The sequence below is a fragment of the Mustela nigripes genome, chromosome 6 (assembly GCF_022355385.1).
Source record: "Mustela nigripes isolate SB6536 chromosome 6, MUSNIG.SB6536, whole genome shotgun sequence".
NCBI lineage: Eukaryota > Metazoa > Chordata > Mammalia > Carnivora > Mustelidae > Mustela > Mustela nigripes.
In genome coordinates, this window is record NC_081562.1 from 134,510,666 (window position 1) to 134,527,948 (window position 17,283).

General features: G+C 42.8%; 1 protein-coding gene across 3 annotated transcripts in view; it reads left to right on the plus strand.

Moving 5' to 3' along the window:
• DCLRE1C (DNA cross-link repair 1C) overlaps positions 1-17,283 on the plus strand; it is a 39,716-nt gene that overhangs the window by 2,677 nt on the left and 19,756 nt on the right. For 2 of the 3 annotated variants that reach the window (XM_059404267.1, XM_059404265.1), the window contains exons 2-8: positions 3,127-3,178; positions 5,475-5,559; positions 10,227-10,286; positions 12,163-12,218; positions 12,759-12,860; positions 13,565-13,637; positions 13,829-13,969. In XM_059404267.1, the coding sequence (XP_059260250.1) occupies positions 3,127-3,178; positions 5,475-5,559; positions 10,227-10,286; positions 12,163-12,218; positions 12,759-12,860; positions 13,565-13,637; positions 13,829-13,969 (569 nt within the window). Of the gene's footprint in view, positions 1-3,126; positions 3,179-4,084; positions 4,094-5,474; positions 5,560-10,226; positions 10,287-12,162; positions 12,219-12,758; positions 12,861-13,564; positions 13,638-13,828; positions 13,970-17,283 lie in introns of those variants that run through there. The other variant, XM_059404266.1, reaches the window with a different exon arrangement.

A 17,283-nucleotide genomic window follows, 5' to 3' on the forward strand; every position in this document is an offset into this window, starting at 1 on the left:
CTGCGAAGCAGACCTGTGTGGATAGAAATGCCGCATCTTTCTACCCAGCAGTCACAGTAGGCTAAGAGAATAAAACCTTCTCATGCTGACCTAAGCCTAAACAAGTTCCAGATGAACTCAATTCAGTGCCTGGAACTGGATGGGTCACATAAAGTGGGCACAAAGGATGGTTGGATTAAAATGAAGGAAGAACATGAAAGAAAGTGCTGGAAGCAGTTCTGAAGTGAGTCTCGTCACTCATTCTTCTGTGGCTACTCAGAGTGATTTAGAATCTGTCCTAAGATAGAGGGGATTGTTCTTGTAAATGATGACCAGAGATGGTCAGCTTGCAGTGGTTCCTGCCCTGTTTGCAGCTGCATTTGCCACCTGCAGAAGAGTCAGTAGCTCACACGAATCAGTTCTCTTATAAAGGTGAACCTCTTGGGGCACCTGGGGGCTCAGTTGCTTGAGTGTCCAATTCTTGGTCTTGGCTCAGGTCATAATCTCAGGGTCATGGGATCCAGCCCTATGTAGGGAGGGCTCCCTGCTCAGTGGGGAGTCTGCTTCAAGATTCTCTCCTCCCACATGGATGCAAAAATTCTCACCAAGATACTAGCCAATAGGATCTAATAGTACATTAAAAGGATTATTCACCACGACCAAGTGGGATTTATTCCAGGGCTGCAGGTTGGTTCAACATCCACAAATCAATCAGCATTTGACAAAGTACAGCATCCTTTCTTGATCAAAACTCTTCACACTGTAGGGATAGAGGGCACATACCTCAATATCATCAAAGCCATCTATGAAAAACCTACAGCGAATATCATTCTCAATGGGGAAAAATTGAGAGCTTTTTCCCTAAAGTCAGGAACATGGCAGGGCTGTCCATTATTACCACTGCTATTCTATATAGTACTAGAAGTCCTAGCCTTGGCAATCAGACAATAAAAATAAATAAAAGGCATCTAAATTGACAAAGAAGTCAAACTCTCACTCTTTGCAAGTAATATGATACTTTATGTGGAAAACCCAAAAGACTCCACTCCAAAACTGCTAGAACTCATATGGGAATTCAGTAAAGTGTCAGGATATAAAATCAATGCACACAAATCAGTTGCATTTCTGTATACCAACAACAAGTCATAGGAAAGAGAAATTAAGGAGTCGATCCCATTTACAGTTGCACCCAAAACCATAAGATACCTAGGAATAAACCTAACCAAAGAGGCAAGGAATCTGTACTCAGAAAACTATAAAGTACTCATGAAAGAAATTGAGGAAGATATAAACAAATGGAAAAATGTTCCATGCTTATGGATTGGAAGAACAAATATTGTGAAAATGTCTATCCTACCTAAAACAATTTACACATTTAATGCAATCCCTATCAAAATACCATCCATTTTTTTCAAAGAAATGGAGCAAATAATCCTAAAATTTGTATGGAACCAGAAGTGACCCCAAGTAGCCAGAGGAATGTTGAAAAAGAAACCCAAAGTTGGTGGCATCACAATTCCAGACTTCAAGCTCTGTTACAAAGGTGTCATCATCAAGACAATATGGTACTGGCACAAAAACAGACACATAGATCAATGGAACAGAATAGAGAGCCCAGAAATGGACCCTTAACTCTGTGGTCAACTAATCTTTGACAAAGCAGGAAAGAATGTCCAATGGAAAAAAGATAGTCTCCTCAACAAATAGTGTTGGGAAAATTGGACAGTCACATGCAGAAGAATAAAACTGGACCATTTCCTTTCACCACACGCAAAAATAGACTCAAAATGGACAGAAGACCTCAGCTTGAGACAGGAATTCGTCAAAATCCTTTAGAACACAGGTAGCAACCTCTTTGACCTCTGTCGCAGCAATTTGTTCCTAGAAACATCGCCAAAGGCAAGGGAAGCAAAGGCAAAAATGAACTACTGGGGCTTCATCAAGATAAAAAACTTTTGCACAGCAGAGGAAACAGTCAACAAACCAAAAGACAACTGATAGAATGGGCAAAGATATTTGCAAAGGATCTATCAGATAAAGGGCTATTATCCAAACTCTGTAAAGAACTTTTCAAACTCAACACCCGAAGAACAAAATCGTGAACAACATTTCTGCAAAGAAGACATCAGATGGCCAACAGACACATGAAAAATGTGCTCAAAAAAATTAACAAGTCAGGAAACGACAGATGTTGGCAAGGATGCAGAGAAAGGGGAGCCCTCCTACACTGTTGGTGGGAATGCAAGCTGGTGCAGCCACTCTGGAAAACAGCATGGAGGTTCCTCATAAGGTTGAAAATAGAGCTACCCTACAACCCAGCAATCGCATCACTGGGTATTTACCCTAAAAACACGAATGTAGTGATCCGAAGGGGCATGTGCACCCGAATGTTTATAGCAGCAATGTCTACAATAGCCAAACTATGGAAAGAACCTAGATGTCCATGAACAGATGAATGGATAAAGAAGCTGTGGTATATATACACAATGGAATACCACGCAGGCATTAGAAAACTGAAATCTTCCCATTTGCAATGATGTGGATGGAACTAGAGGTTATTAGGCTGAGTGAAATAAGTCAATCTGAGAAAGACAGTTATCCTATGATCTCTCTAATATAAGGAATTTGAGGTGCAGGGCGGGAGGTCGTGAGGGGTAGGGAGGGGATAAAATGAAACAAGATGGGCTCGGGAGGGAGACAAACTATAAGAGACTCTTAATCTCATGAAACAGAATGAGGGTTGTTGGAGTGGAGCTGGGTGAGAGGGCTAGGGTGGCTGGGTGATGGACATTGGGGAGGGTCTGTGCTATGGTGAGTGCTGTGAACTGTGTAAGCCTGATGATTCACAGACATGTACCCCTGGGGAAATAATACATTATATGTTAAAAAAATATATATAGTAACCACACTCCAGATTTTAAAAAAAGATTCTCTCCCCCCCTCCCCCTGCCCTCCCACTCACGCATGTGTTTGCGCGCTCGCTCTCTCAAATAAAAGAAATCTTAAAAAAAAAAAAAAAAGGCGAACCTCTCATATATTTTCTCTTAAAAGAAAGCTCGAAAAGAGAGGACAACTGTTTGCTTGGCTTAAGGAATCCTCTCAAAAAAAAAAAAATGTGCTTATAGTTTTTGATTCTTTTGTTTTTAGATCACATGAAAGGATTAAGAGCCCCTACCTTGAAAAGAAGACTGGAGTGCAGGTAATTTATTTTCCTCCTTATTTGTGTGTTTTTTTTAAGTAAACGTTTTAATTGAGCTGTGAGTGCTACACAGGGAAGTACATACATTGCAAGGGGACACAGTCAGATGAGCTTTTGTAGGTGAGCACATCTATGAACCTTCCACCCAGATCGAGAAACAGAATAGGGCCCGTGTCCCAGAACAGAGCTCCATCCCTCCTCCCAGTCAGTCCTCGTCTCAGAGGCATCGGTATTCTGACTTTTTGTCATCATGGTTTAACCTTGGCTGGTTGGGAACTTTGTAGAGTCATACTGAATAGACCCTTCTAGTTGTTTTCTTTCACTCAACATTCTAACTGTACGATTTATCATGCTGTTTGGGGTAGCAGTAGTGTGTTCATTTTCATTTCTCCCTGTGTGTGTAGTTCTGTTGCGAAGACAGTCATAATGTTTTTGGATCTTCAAGCCGAAGTACTGTGTTTTTTTCCTACAGCCCGCTTTGCCTAAATGTTAATTCCAAATCCCCAAGCTGTGTATTGGAAAGGGCCCTGTTGACTCTTTAATTTCTGACCCAGTGGATGCCAGTCTTCTCTGCAAAGTGCTATTACGAGTCTGTGTTCGTGATGAGCGGTAGCCTGTATTCACTGAGTACTTATATAAATGTCAGGCCCTATGTGTTGTTTAGTTTGCCAGTTTCTTTGAGAGCCTGTGACAAGTCAGGCACTGTGCTGGACATTGAGGCTATACTAGTAACAACACAGATGAAAATCTCTGTCTTCTAGGAGCCAACATCCTCATTAGATCCTCTTGATAACTTTTGAATAGATACCATTATTATTTCTATTTTACAGATGAGGAAACTGAGGAACCAGAGAGGTTAAATTAGTTGCCCAAGGTCACGCAGCCAGTAAGTGGCAGGACCAGGATTTCAATCAGGTCTGTCTGATTTTTGAGCCCGTGTTTTAGTTATCTATTGCTGCGTAACAAATTACCCCCAAACTTAGTGACTTTAACCCACTAATCATATGTTCTCTTTCTCAGTTTCTGTGGGTTGGGAATGCTGACAGAACACAGTTGGGGTTGCTGGTTTCTCCCTGGCTGGGTGTCTTAGGGGGACTGCCATTATCTGGGGGCCCATCATTCAGTGTTTGACACTGAGGCTGAGAGGAATCAGGCAGCTGGGGCATTTGGGCAACTCTGTCCCTAGAAAACTTTTCAGCATAGTGATTTCAAGGTAGCCGAACTTCTTAAATGGAGACTCGGGCTTAAAAAGTCTATGTCCCAAGGGAGAGCTTGCAGGGAGCCATGTTGCCCAGGAGACATAGCCTCCACAGTCCCGAGACCTCCCTCTGTCATGTTCTGTTGGTTGAGGCAGTCACAAAGACAGGCTGAAGTGGGGGGTGGTGGTTAAAATAGACCCCTCTGTCAGCAGAGGGATTTCCTTATCCATCTGTAAACATAGCATGTGTGGTTGGGAATATATTAGTGTGGCCATCTTTGGAAAATACGGTCCATCACAGACTGTGTTCTTAACTCTAAGCTTTGTTTTTGAATTTAAAAATTTGAAAGCATCCCCACCCTTTTCCCTTCTTGAGACGTAGCTTCATGTGGTGGAATCGTTCCAGACATTCCTGATCAGGTACAAACATATATCTTTAAACTCAGAGTGATGGGGGACCCCCTTTTGAGGAAGTCAGAGGGCACAGTATATTCTCTTCTTTTGCTTCTTCCCTGTTGTTCCTCTGTACACTTTTTTTTTTTTTAATTTAAATTTTAAGGTGGGGCTCCTGGGTGGTGCTGGGTGGTGCAGTCTGTTAAGCGGCTGGCTTTTGATTTCAGCTCATGTCATGATCCCAGGGTCATGATCCCACTGTTGTGGGATCAAGCCCCCTTGTGGGCTCCACACTCAGTGGGGAATCGGCTCAAGATTCTCTCCCTCTCATTCACTCTTCCCTTTTTTCTTTCTCTCAAAATAATTTTTTTCTCTCAAAATATAATAAATACATCTTTAAAAATAAATTTATTTTTAAGTAATCTCTGCTTCATATGTGGGGTTCTAACTTACAGCCCCAAGATCCAGAGTCGCACACTCGTACCGACTGAGCCGGCCAGGCGCCCCCTCTCCCACTTCGGTCTTGATGGGACCTAGATAGTTACAGGTGGTGGCATGTGGGGAACTGTTCTGACACTTGTTGAGCCAGCTCAGTGTCTGAATGATTTGAGATAACTGATATGTGGTGAAATGTACTTTTCTGGTCACCCCGATGGCTCACTATAAAGCTGCACTGACCCAGCTTTTCTAAATTTCTTCTTTCAGCTTGAAGGTTTGCTTATACTGTTCACCTGTTACTAAAGAGTTGTTGTTAACTAACCCGAAGTACAGATTTTGGGAGAAACGAATCGTAAGTTTTATTTTTTTATGACACTATTTCTTTACCTCAAGGGGAAATATTTTTCGAGGTCTATTAAACAAAGCATTGGGATTTTTCAAAGCCCAGTTAATCCTACACTGTATTTATCCACATTAATTACAGTATTGATGTTTAGTCTTTGTAATTCCTCAGTTTAGAAGAGGCCAACATTTAGTTGTTGCAGATTTGTATTTCTTGTCCATCAGTGGCTTGATTTCAGGTCTTAGTTTTGTTGGTTTAATTTCATTAACTCTTGCTAAATTGCATTTTAATTAACAATAATCGCATCTTGGATAAACCTCATTGGCTACGATACTGCCACTGTGTAAAGCTGCTAAGTTGCATTTTAATACTGCAGAGTGTGAAATGTTTAACTGATAAATCCTATTACTTAGGTCATGACATAGTTTAGGAAAAATGAACACATCTTATGGGTTACGATAAAGGGTAACAACTGGAATAAATAGAGTGGACAACTTTGAATCTGACAGAATGAAATGGATGTGTCCAATGCAAAGCATATAGTGAAGGGAGAAACAAGGGAATGGTATATGGAAAATGTAAAGATGCCAGGAAAAGTCCTATTATAACAATAATTACTAGTTAATTTTCTAACTAATGATTTTCTCAGTTTAGGTTAAGGGAAGAAAAAGGAAGGTTCCAACAGTCTTAGTCTACAAGAGGTTTAGATAAAACAAAAAGATAAATGCAAGTTGAAATGGAGTTAAAAAAACAAAAAAAGGAAAAGGTGTACTAAATAATTAGAAGCTAAAAAATCCAGAGTGGCAGTTTTTTTTGTCATACAAAATAGAATCGAAGGTAAAAAGAGATCTTGTTCCCAAGAGGATGTTATTTATTGTCAGAAGGAGCAGTGGATCAAGAAGATTTGAACTTAACATGCAATTGACAAACTGGATAAAGTCCTCACTGATCCCCCAGTGCTTGACCAGAGAAAGAGAAGCGCTGGGGAAATACAGTTAGGGTGCACACTATGGTTTAAACCTTAAGTCATTGTGGGAGCTGGCAGAGAAGGCCAAACAAGTATCAGGGTCTGTTTGATGTTTGCCTGCTGCCGGCTTTCAGCTCTCACATCCTCTTTCCCCTTCTGCCCCACATTTGGGCAGGCTGATTTAAAAAAAAAAAAAAAAAAAAAGCCTTGGGGCCCCTGGGTGGTTCAGTCAGTTAAGCTTCTGCCTTCGGCTCAGGTCATGGTCCCAGGGTTTGGGATCAAGTCCTTCATCAGGCTCCCTGTCAGGAGGGAGACTGCTTCTCCCTCTCCCTCTGCCTGCCACTCCCATCTCCTCTTTCTCTGTCAAATAAATAAAAAAAAATCTTAAAAAAAAAAAAAAGCCCACCCCCTCCCTTGGCACTGATGTGAAGTTCGAACCATGGGAGCCCAGGCACACCCCCCAACCACAATAATAACCAGGGCCACTCACTGCTCCTGTCTCTGGGGTGGGGGGAAGAGCCACTTCCTCCCAGCTGGGGCACTGCTCTACTCTCTGCAGAACCTCCCTCAGGGTGGGAAAAACAGTGTTTTCACACCCTGTTGGTGCACGTGTGGCGCGTTCCGGCTCGACCGCTGACTGTAATTGGTTGGGGTGGGGTCTATCCCCACTCCACAGAGTGGCCCAACACCAAGGCTGTAACCTCAGCCTGGTATTAGGCCTGAGGTTGCCGTGGACCTGCAGGTCAGCGGCAGGAAGTCGAGTGGAGAGAGAAGTGGAGAAGGGCAGAGATGGGCTGGAACCCACAGGGAAGCCTGGAACACCTGTCTCGCACACTCCCCACCCTGGCTAGTGCTGCAGCCCCGTGGTGCTACTGAGTTCCACACTCCTGGCCCAGGCCTTCGAGAAGCTGAAGGTGGGGTCACTGCAGTCCTGTCCTGTCTGCCAGCTGAGCCAGCAGGTGCTCGTACCTGAGCTGGTAGACCTTCTGCCTGCCAGTTCACTTTGGCTTTCCAGATCTCACACAGCAGTTTCCTGTGGCCAGTGCCAACCTGGAGGTATGTGTGGAGGGGACCTCTGGGACAGTTGCAGTGCAGCGAAGTCAATGGAGTATGAGGCCACCTCTCAGTCTAAGAGCAGCTAGGATACTCATTGCTTGTAGCTCAAGCGCTTCACACACCACTCACAGAAACTGAAAGAGGGGGGCACCTGGGTGGCGCAGTCAGTTAAGAGTCTTCCTTCAGCTCAGGTCATGATCCTGGGGTTCTGGGATCGATCCCCACATCAGGCTCCCTGCTCAGCGGGGAATCTGCTTCTGTCATTCCCCCTGCTTGTGCTCTCTCTGTCTCTCTCAAATAAATTTAAAAAAAAAAAAAAACTGAAAGAGAAAAGAAGCAGGAAATAAGATAGATTTGAAGGGCTTGATTAATAAATGTGAACTAAGAGCAATCTGAGGCACCCAAAGGGAAAGCAAGATCTTTGGTATATAGGAAACATTTACAACAATTGACCATGTGCTGTGTCACAAAAGTAGGAAATCCTACTGGTCTGTTCTCTGAGTACAATGCGGTTTTGCTGAAGTCATAAATAAAAGGAGAGCTAAAATAATCCCACACATGGGAACTGAAATACTAAGCAACCTTTAGGTTAAAGAGGAAATTGTAAAGAAAAGCATGTAATACTTAGAATTGATGGACAGTGAGAATACGACATGTCAAAATATGTGTAACACAACTAAATTAGCACTTGAAGGGAAATTGACAGCATTGAGTACATTTCTTAGAAAACAAAGACCAGAATTACATGGAATGAGTTCAACTCAGTACGAAGGGAAAGGAGCAACAAAGGAAATCTAACTGTATGGGAAAGAAGGAAATAATTAAGGCAAAAGGACAAGTTATCAATACAGAGACCAATAACTACCACAGAAAATAAAAGGCAAGATTAACAAAGTAAAAGCTCATGTTTAGAGGAACAAAAATAGATTTCTGCCAAGATTAAAAAAAGATGCAGGGGCGCATGGGTGAGATGGGTGGCTCAGTTGGTTGAGCAGCTGCCTTCAGCTCAGGTCATGATCCTGGAGTCCCGGGATAGAGTCCTGCATCGGGCTCCCTGCTAAGCGGAGGGTTCGGCTTCTCTCTCTGCCCCTCCCCCTGCTCATGCTCTGTCTCTCTCTCTTTCTCTCTTTCTGTCAGTCTCCCTCTCAAATGAATAAATAAAATCTTTAAAAAAAAAAAAAGATGCATATAGGGTGCCTGGGTGGCTCAGTGGGTTAAGCCTCTGCCTTTGGCTCAGGTCATGATCTCAGGGTCTTGGGATCGAGTCCTGCATTGGGCTTTCTGCTCAGCAGGGAGCCTGCGTCCTTCTCTCTCTCTCTCTTTCTGCCTCTCTACTTGTGATCTCTCTCTCTGTCAAAAAAAAAAAAGATGCATATAAAAATACAGAATGATAAAAGGAAAGTAAGTATTAATAGTAGCAATGCATTTTTTGAAAATTAATGATAGTATATTTGATAATTTAGGCAAAGTGGATACCTGGCTAAGTAGGAAAATACCAAATTGAGGCAAGAAAACTGGAAAACTTGAATAAGTAAACATTGAAGAAATTAACACAATTTACAAAGATCTCTTCTTCAATAAGCCCCAGGTCCAGATGGTTTTATAGGTGCATTTTGCCACATGTTCAAAGGACAAATAATCCCCATATTGGATGAGTTTTTGTGGGATATAGTAAAGAGAGAAGCTGCTCAACCTTGTTGGCAGAATTGATCATGATAGTGCAAGGAGGAGAGAAGCCATTTCATGTATGACCACGTGAACAGCCTGGTTAAGCTAACTGAATCTCAGGGTAGCAAAAAAGTGCGTTGTGAACACAGTCCGGTGTTTTTATTCCGGAATACAAGGATACATATATTTTTAAGATTTTTATTTATTTATTTGAGAGAGAGAGTACGAGTTGGGCACTGTGGGGGTGCAGAGAAAAGCAAACTCCCCACTGAGCAGAGAGCTGGACACAGAGCTCAATCCTAGGACCCGGAGATCATGACCTGAGCCAAAGGCAGACGCTTAATCAACTAAACCGCCCAGGCGCCCCCAGAATGCAAGGATATTTTTAACACCTGAATCTCAGTTACCCTAAGTTTTAGGATATCTGTGGACTGAAAAGATGAATTGTGTGCACTGATTCATCAACTACCTACTGAATGCCCGTCATGTAAGTTGCTGTCATAGTAAAATGGGCCAGGCCGCCTGGGAGCCCCTTGAGGCAGCCTGAATCTGAACAAGGGCAGCACCTTGTGGACAGATCCAGGCTGTGTTCTGCAGCGAGAAGCCTAAGCATGCAGACCCTGTGGCCGTGCGTGTGACCGAGGCTCAAGTTCAGAGGGAGCAGGCAGTGGGAGGATAGGGATGGGGAGTGACGGGAGAATTGAATTCATGGAAACAGAATTGCCGTGTCAAAGGATATGTAAGTTTAGGAGGCATTTAACCCACGTTGCCACATCAGCCCCAGGAAAGGCACTACGTTAGCTCTATCCTGTCTTCAAGCTGTTAAAACATTTAGTATTGCGGAGTCCGAAATTACGACTCAGAGAGTCCTAGTAACTTCTAAGTCTTTTTCTGTGTGTGTGTTGGAGATGACAGGACCATGTAAATCCCTGAAAAACTGAAAAATACTGAGTAAGATAGTACATATGATCTCTTATTTTAATAGGTATCCATTGAAATAGAAACTCCTACCCAGATACCTTTAGTTGATGAAGCATCAGGCGAGGTAAGTAAATACTAAATTTAATTTTAAAAAATTACTATTTAATAATCTGATTGTTTTTCTCTGTGATTTTGAGTGCTGCTCTTATCATAAATGAAAGTTATAGTAATTGGATGACTTTGTAGGGGGAAAATATATATGTATATATTTGTGTTGTATTTCTTTTCTACACGGTAGTCTACAAGGTAGACTTTGGCTTCTGTGTGAATTGCTCTTTTTTAGTATATTACCTGTTAATGATGAGAACTCCCGTTGTTAATATTACTGCATGATGTCATTGTCACTTTAATTACATTTATTACGATATTCAGGATATAATATGGTGCTTAGTGCTTTTGTAGCAAATACATGTATTTGTGATTTTCGTATTTTCTGAATCATTTCTTATGGAAGAAACAGTGTCCACGTGGATCCAGTATATTTTTTGTCCTTAAATTTAGAAGCAGGTACTTTTGCGTTGTGAATGTTAATAATAAGCAAGATTATGGACCTTTTATTTATTTATTTTTTACCTCAAATTCTTCCTAGGGCCAGAAGTATTTTCCTACTGTCTGGGAAATCTAGGTAGGATTAGTTCCCTGGCCGGGTTATAACCTGCCCTGCCGACACATTGAACTCTGAAGGGTGTCCTTCATCTCGCCAGGATCAAGCAGGGGCTGACTTTGCCTCTCCTCTCTGGAGAAGATCAGCCTGTGAAGTAGTCCTCACCAAATTGTTCAGCAAGGGAGGGCTTCAGGACTGGTTGGGGCAGGTTAAAAAGGAGGGGAAAAGGACAGCCTGAAGGTTCCCGGATGCTGTGCTGACCTCAGTTAGCGAGCGCTCGACTCCCCTGATTGCCTCGCTGTCTTGCCACTTATGTTGGCAAAAGACTTGAGCTCCTCCTGTTGACTGGAGTCTGGTGGTCCCACTCTGGTCCTGGGTTTATTCTCATGCACCACAGCTTTGTGTGTTGTGTCTCCAGAACTAACCAGGGGACCTTGCTCTAATGGGGCCATCGGAATGAATGACCTTAGACTTCTGGGAGGAATTGCCATTATCACGTAGCGAGCTGGTGTGTCCTAATACTGGGACAAGTACTTGTAGAATGGTGACTTGGGGCCAGACGACAGCAGGCTTTTTTTTTTTCCTTTTTTTTTTTTTTAGTTTAATAATAGCTTTACTGAGATATCATTCATATACCGTACAGTTCTCTCCATTTAAAATGTACAATTCAGTGGCCTTTCATATATTCACAGAGTTGTGTATTCACCACCACAGTTCTTTTTCGAATATATTCATCACCCACAGAGAAACCGTGTACCCATCAGCAGTCATTCCCTACTTCTCCCTCCCCCAGCCCATGGCAACCACTACTCTAGTCTGCAGGATTGGCCTGTTCTGGACATCGCCTATCAGTGGAATCGTACTGGACGTGGTCTTTTATGACTCACTTCTTTCACTTTGCATAATGGTGTCAAGGTTTATCCATGTCGTAGTATGATGTGAGGATTTCATCTCTTGCCGTGGCCCAAATAACATTCTGCTGTATGGGCAGATCACGTCCTGTTCATGTGCTCATCAACTGAGCGACATTTAGGCTGCTTGTACTTGCTGGCTAGTATGAGCGGTGCCGCTGTGGACATGCGTGCCCAGGTTTTCATGTGATTGTCCGTTTTCATTTCTCTTGTGTGTAGCTCAGAGTCGAATTGCTGGGTTACACTGTCGCTGTGTTTAACCGTCATTCTGTGGGCAAGGATTTCACGCATCTCCAGGATTTGGTGCGTGAGGAAATGAGGAAAGGCATACCACATTCCTGAGAAGTACCTGAATCTGTTTGATTAAGGAGAGCTGGGTCCTCACAATAACTTCTATTATTTTTTTTTCTTTATTTTCTTTTTAGAAGGAAGAGGTTGTTGTGACTCTCTTACCAGCTGGTCATTGTCCAGGATCAGTTATGTAAGGGGGCTCATCTATTTTGCCATTTTCTTACACATAGATATATGTTGTGTTTGTAGAAATAAATGTTTAGGGTCTAGAAAATAATATGTGTGGGGAGATTATTGCTTGAATGTGTAGATGAAATTTCTTTAATCTTTGTTTCCAAATTGAACTTGGGCAATTGAGGTGAAAATCAAGTTGGAAATGTGGCTTTCTTATAATGGAAGTCTTCAATGGCCATTTCTCTGTTGACTTTGCATTTTCCTGTCCCATGGATTTTTCTCTCCATGATTAGTGGAGAGTGCTAACACATTTCAGGGGATGTCTGTTGGAAATGCGGTAGTACAGTCCATAATGTTTTCTAACCCCCCCTCCCGCCCCCTGAGAAAAGGTGGCGGCTGAGTGCCTGGTATGCTGTAGAGCTATTAAAATCCTGCTAATACCGTATTGTAGGTGACTATGTTTGGCAGGAAACGTTTACTATGGGTTTAGTGTGTTTTTGCTTTCTGAGGATGTTGTATGAGACTTAGAAGTCACCAAGATCTATTTCCTTCTCAGGTTTTTATTTCAGGGCAATAACGGAACCGTCTTGTACACGGGAGACTTCAGATTGGCAAAGGGAGAAGCTGCTAGAATGGAGCTTCTGCACTCTGGGGGCAGGTACTGGACTTTATGTAATTCCTTTTTCTTTTCTTTCTTTCTTTCTTTCTTTCTTTCTTTCTCTCTCTCTCTCTCTCTTCCTTCCTTCCTTTCTTTTCTTTCTTTCTTTTTTTTTTTTAAGAGAGGGAGTGTGCATGAGCAGGGAAATGGGGAAAGGGCAGAGGGAGAGAAGGAGAGCATTCCAAACAGACTCCACGCCCAGCACGGAGCCCAGCGCGGGGCTCCATCTCATGACCCTGAGATTATGACCTGAGCGGAAATCAGAAGTCAGGTATTTAACTGACTGAGACCCCCAGGTGCCCCAGACTTCATGTAATTATTGAGTGGGGGACTGAATCATCTAAAAAGTTTTACTGCTCCTTTCCTCCCAAATATAAGCCTTTGTTTCAGGTAGAAGTCGAAGTTTGTTATATGCGTGACAGTAAAGCAAAGTTTTCTTCTTGGAATGGGGTGATGGTGACATTCTATATGTTGACTGGGGGCCGTAGTTACGTGAATTTGTCAAAATTCACTGAACCATCTTGACAAAATCTGTGTAATTTATTGTGTGGAAATCATTTCCCCAAAAAGTTGATTTAACAAAAAAATTCCAAATTCAATGGAACACCCTCTAAGATTACTACGAATTTAAGCTTTACGTATATTTTATTTAACATTAGATGGTTAACACCAATTGTTATTGTTGTGTTTTTTTTTTTTTCTAGAGTGAAAGACATCCAGAGCGTATACTTGGATACTACTTTCTGTGATCCAAAATTTTATCAGATTCCTAGTCGAGTAAGTCTCCCCAGAGATGTGGGCATGGTAACCAGGGTGTGGCTGTCTATTTCTAGTATGAAGTTTCTAGAATAACATGTCAGATCATAATCATCCCATAATTAATTGGCATTAGTAACATGACTGTTGGGAGTGCAAAGGGTGAGTGATGTTCTTAAAAGTATTAAATGCCTTTAAAAATTCCTGCCCAGGAGGAGTGTCTGAGTGGAATAGTAGAGCTGGTTCGAGGCTGGATCACTCGGAGTCCGTACCATGTCGTGTGGCTGAACTGCAAAGCAGCTTATGGGTATGAGTATCTGTTCACCAACCTAAGTGAAGAATTTGGAGTCCAGGTACGGTGTTGGCTCTTTCTTTTCTGTTGCTCCTTCCCACCTCTCCTTTCCTCCCGATCCCTGCCCCCCAAAACCAACCACAGTAGCAGAGGGAAGCAGCCCATGAAAGGGCGTGGGTGGGGGGCTTGGGTGGCTCGGTTGGTTAAGCATCTGCCTTCGGCTCAGGTCTAGATCTCAGGGTCCTGGGATCGAGCCCCACATCGGACTCTGCTCAGCAGGGAGCCTGCTTCTCCCTCTCCTTCTGCCTCACTCCTTGCTTTTGCACTCTTTTTCTCTTGGGTCAAATAAATAAATAAAATCTTTAAAAAACAAACAAAAAAAGGGCATGTGTGATGGGGGTTGACAGCCCCTGTGGAGTGAGAAGTCATCTCTGTTCATGTCCTCAAGGGAAGAGCCGAATGTGGCCCTGTGGCTGGGAACTGTTGTGGCAAAATGTCCCGTAGGGGAAATTTTTTTTTTTTCAAATATTTTTTATGACTGTGGGTCATAAAATAGATGTAGTGATCTGAGTGTATTGCTTGCAATCCGAGTAATTATCGTTTTGTGACCACTCACATAGGGAATGAGACACGTGCATTTACGTACGTGTGTGCGTGTGTGCACTGGGTTGCGCTGGGAAACCTATTTCTTACTGCGGTCCTGGTCCCGGTGTGTGGAAACCGCTGTCGAGCTCGGAAGCTTCAGGGCAGGCTGGGAGGGAGTTTTATTTCACCTGTCCCTTCCTCAGGGCTCAGTGCTGGGCTCTCGGACGGAACGGCCAAGCCTGGGCTCCTGCTCTTGTCCCCTGAGAGCAGACGGAGTTCTGGCAATGACCCTGAATAAAACAGAGTGTTAGGGCGAGTTAGACATTTAAGTTCCACTCTGTTTTGCACCTTTTTTTTTTTTTTTAAAGATTAAAAAAAATTTATTTGACAGAGAGAGATCACAAGTAGGCAGAGAGGCAGGCAGAGAGAAAGGAAGGGAAGCAGGCTTCCCGCTGAGCAGAGAGCCCAGTGCGGGGCTCGATCCCAGGACCCTGGGATCATGACTTGAGCCAAAGGCAGAGGCTTTAACCCATTGAGCCACCCAGGTGCCCCTGTTTTGTACCTTTTAACATTGATCCCCCATCCAGCAAACTTGTGCCAAGTCAGTGTCATTCAGTAAAATGAAAAAGATCTAGCTTTTCTGCATATGAAATTTAAAAAATTCTTCCCCCCTCCCTTTGTAAGTCTTGACTCTCTCTGTCCTCCTTTCCTTAATTTTTCCTTCCTTGGGTCCCTCTGTCAAAATATATTGGTATAAAGTTGTGAATTCTCCATTTTGAGAAGGATTTGCTTTCATTCTGAGATTGTCATTCCTGTTTTTTTTGGTGTTAAAATGGCCTTTTATTTTTTTTAATTTTTATTTTTTTAAAGATTTTATTTATTTATTTTGACAGACAGAGATCACAAGTAGGCAGAGAGGCAGGCAGAGAGAGAGGAAGAAACAGGCTCCCTGCTGAGCAGAGAGCCCAATGTGGGGCTCGATCCCAGGACCCTGAGATCACGACCTGAGCTGAAGGCAGAGGCTTTAACCCACTGAGCCACCCAGGCGCCCCTAAAATGGCCTTTTAAATTAAAATCACAGTGATAATAGGTTATACACACACGCACACACACACACATGCACACACATAGACTGATCTCTATTATCTGCTTTTTCCCTCCTGTTCTCTTGGTGAAGTACAAAGGTAGCAGCTGCTTATCAGTCCCAAATTCCCGTTGTAAATACTCGTGTGTGTGTGTGAAATCTGGGAAGGCCTTGCAGGAAGGAACCTTGGGCTGAGGAGGGCTGGGGTTTGGGGAGAGCAGCCTTGGGGGGTGACCCTGTGACCTCAGAGTTCCCCTGGCATGAGCCCTCTCTCAGGCCCTTGAAGCCCTTTTCGGGGAATAGAAACAATTTCAGATCAGGAATTTAAAAAGGGACAACTGGGAGGTTTTTGACTAAGGGACCTCAGAGATGATCTCTGGCAACTTTTCCAGGCTTCTTTATTTTTGTTGAGGATAAAACTTTCTGTATCTCTGGACACCTTAAAATTTACCCCTTTTCATTTTCTTAGAGAGTCCAGAAAAGCAAATTTGTTGTTACTCCTTACTAGTCATTAGTAAACGGAATGAATGGAATAAGGCACAGGATAAAGAAGTAGTTATATTGGATTCTTTTTATTCTTGTCTTGGTATTAATTACCACAGCGATTTGACATTATTCTAATCTGTTAATCAGATTTCAAAATGAGAGCGAATACTTCTTATTTGTGCTATTTCACAGTCCCAGTATCAATTTAGGTACATGTTACTTACTTTGAAGAAGAGTCTTTTTAAACGGATACTCTGGTTAAACAATTTAAAATGTATCAGCCTTAAAACTTTAAAAGTGGCTAAGCTTGCCCCCGCCAATGTCCACATCTGTCCTCCCCCTTTTAATCCCATAAAGGGGTGTATTGTAAGGGGGGGGTCTGGATCTCTGCTTCCTCCCCCAGCTGTGTTCCCCCTAAAATTGCCCTTAACTCATGTGGCATGTTGGGGGTGTGTCTCCACAAGTCCGTGATTCTTGGTTATTCACTGCAGTATACCCAGTATTTAAAATAAAACTTGACCTGTAGCAGGTGCACAATAAATATGAATTGAATGACTCTTGGCAGATTGAAGGACAGTAGAGTTGACCCTTGAACAACATGGGTTTGAACCACATGGGTCCATTTATTTATTTATTTTTTAAAAGATTTTATTTGTTTATTTGTCAGAGAGAGAGGGAGAGCGAGCGAGTGAGCACAGGCAGAGTGGCAGGCAGAAGCAGAGGAAGAAGCAGGCTCCCTACCGAGCAAGGAGCCTGATGTGGGATTAGATCCCAAGACACTGGGATCATGACCTGAGCCGAAGGCAGCCGCTTAACCAACTGAGACACCCAGGCGTCCCACACATGGGTCCATTTATATGTGGATTTTCTTTAATCACTACAGTATTGTATCATATATAGTACTGTGTGGTGACAGATGGTGGCCACACTTGTGAGCACAGCATAACCTAGAGAGTTACAGCACAGCATAGCCTAGAGAGTTACACTATGTTGTACACCTGAAACTAATGAACTTCGTGGGTCAACTGTACTTCAGTAAAAAATAAGTGCATATTCTAAGTGTATTTTCTCTTATGATTTTCTGAGTAGCATTTTTTTAGTTTGCTTCATTGTAAGAAGTATGTGATACATAACAGAATGTGTGTCAGTTGACTGTTTATAGTATTGGTGAGGGGGCTATTAGCGTTTAAGTTCTTGGGGAGTAGAAGGTTATGGGGATT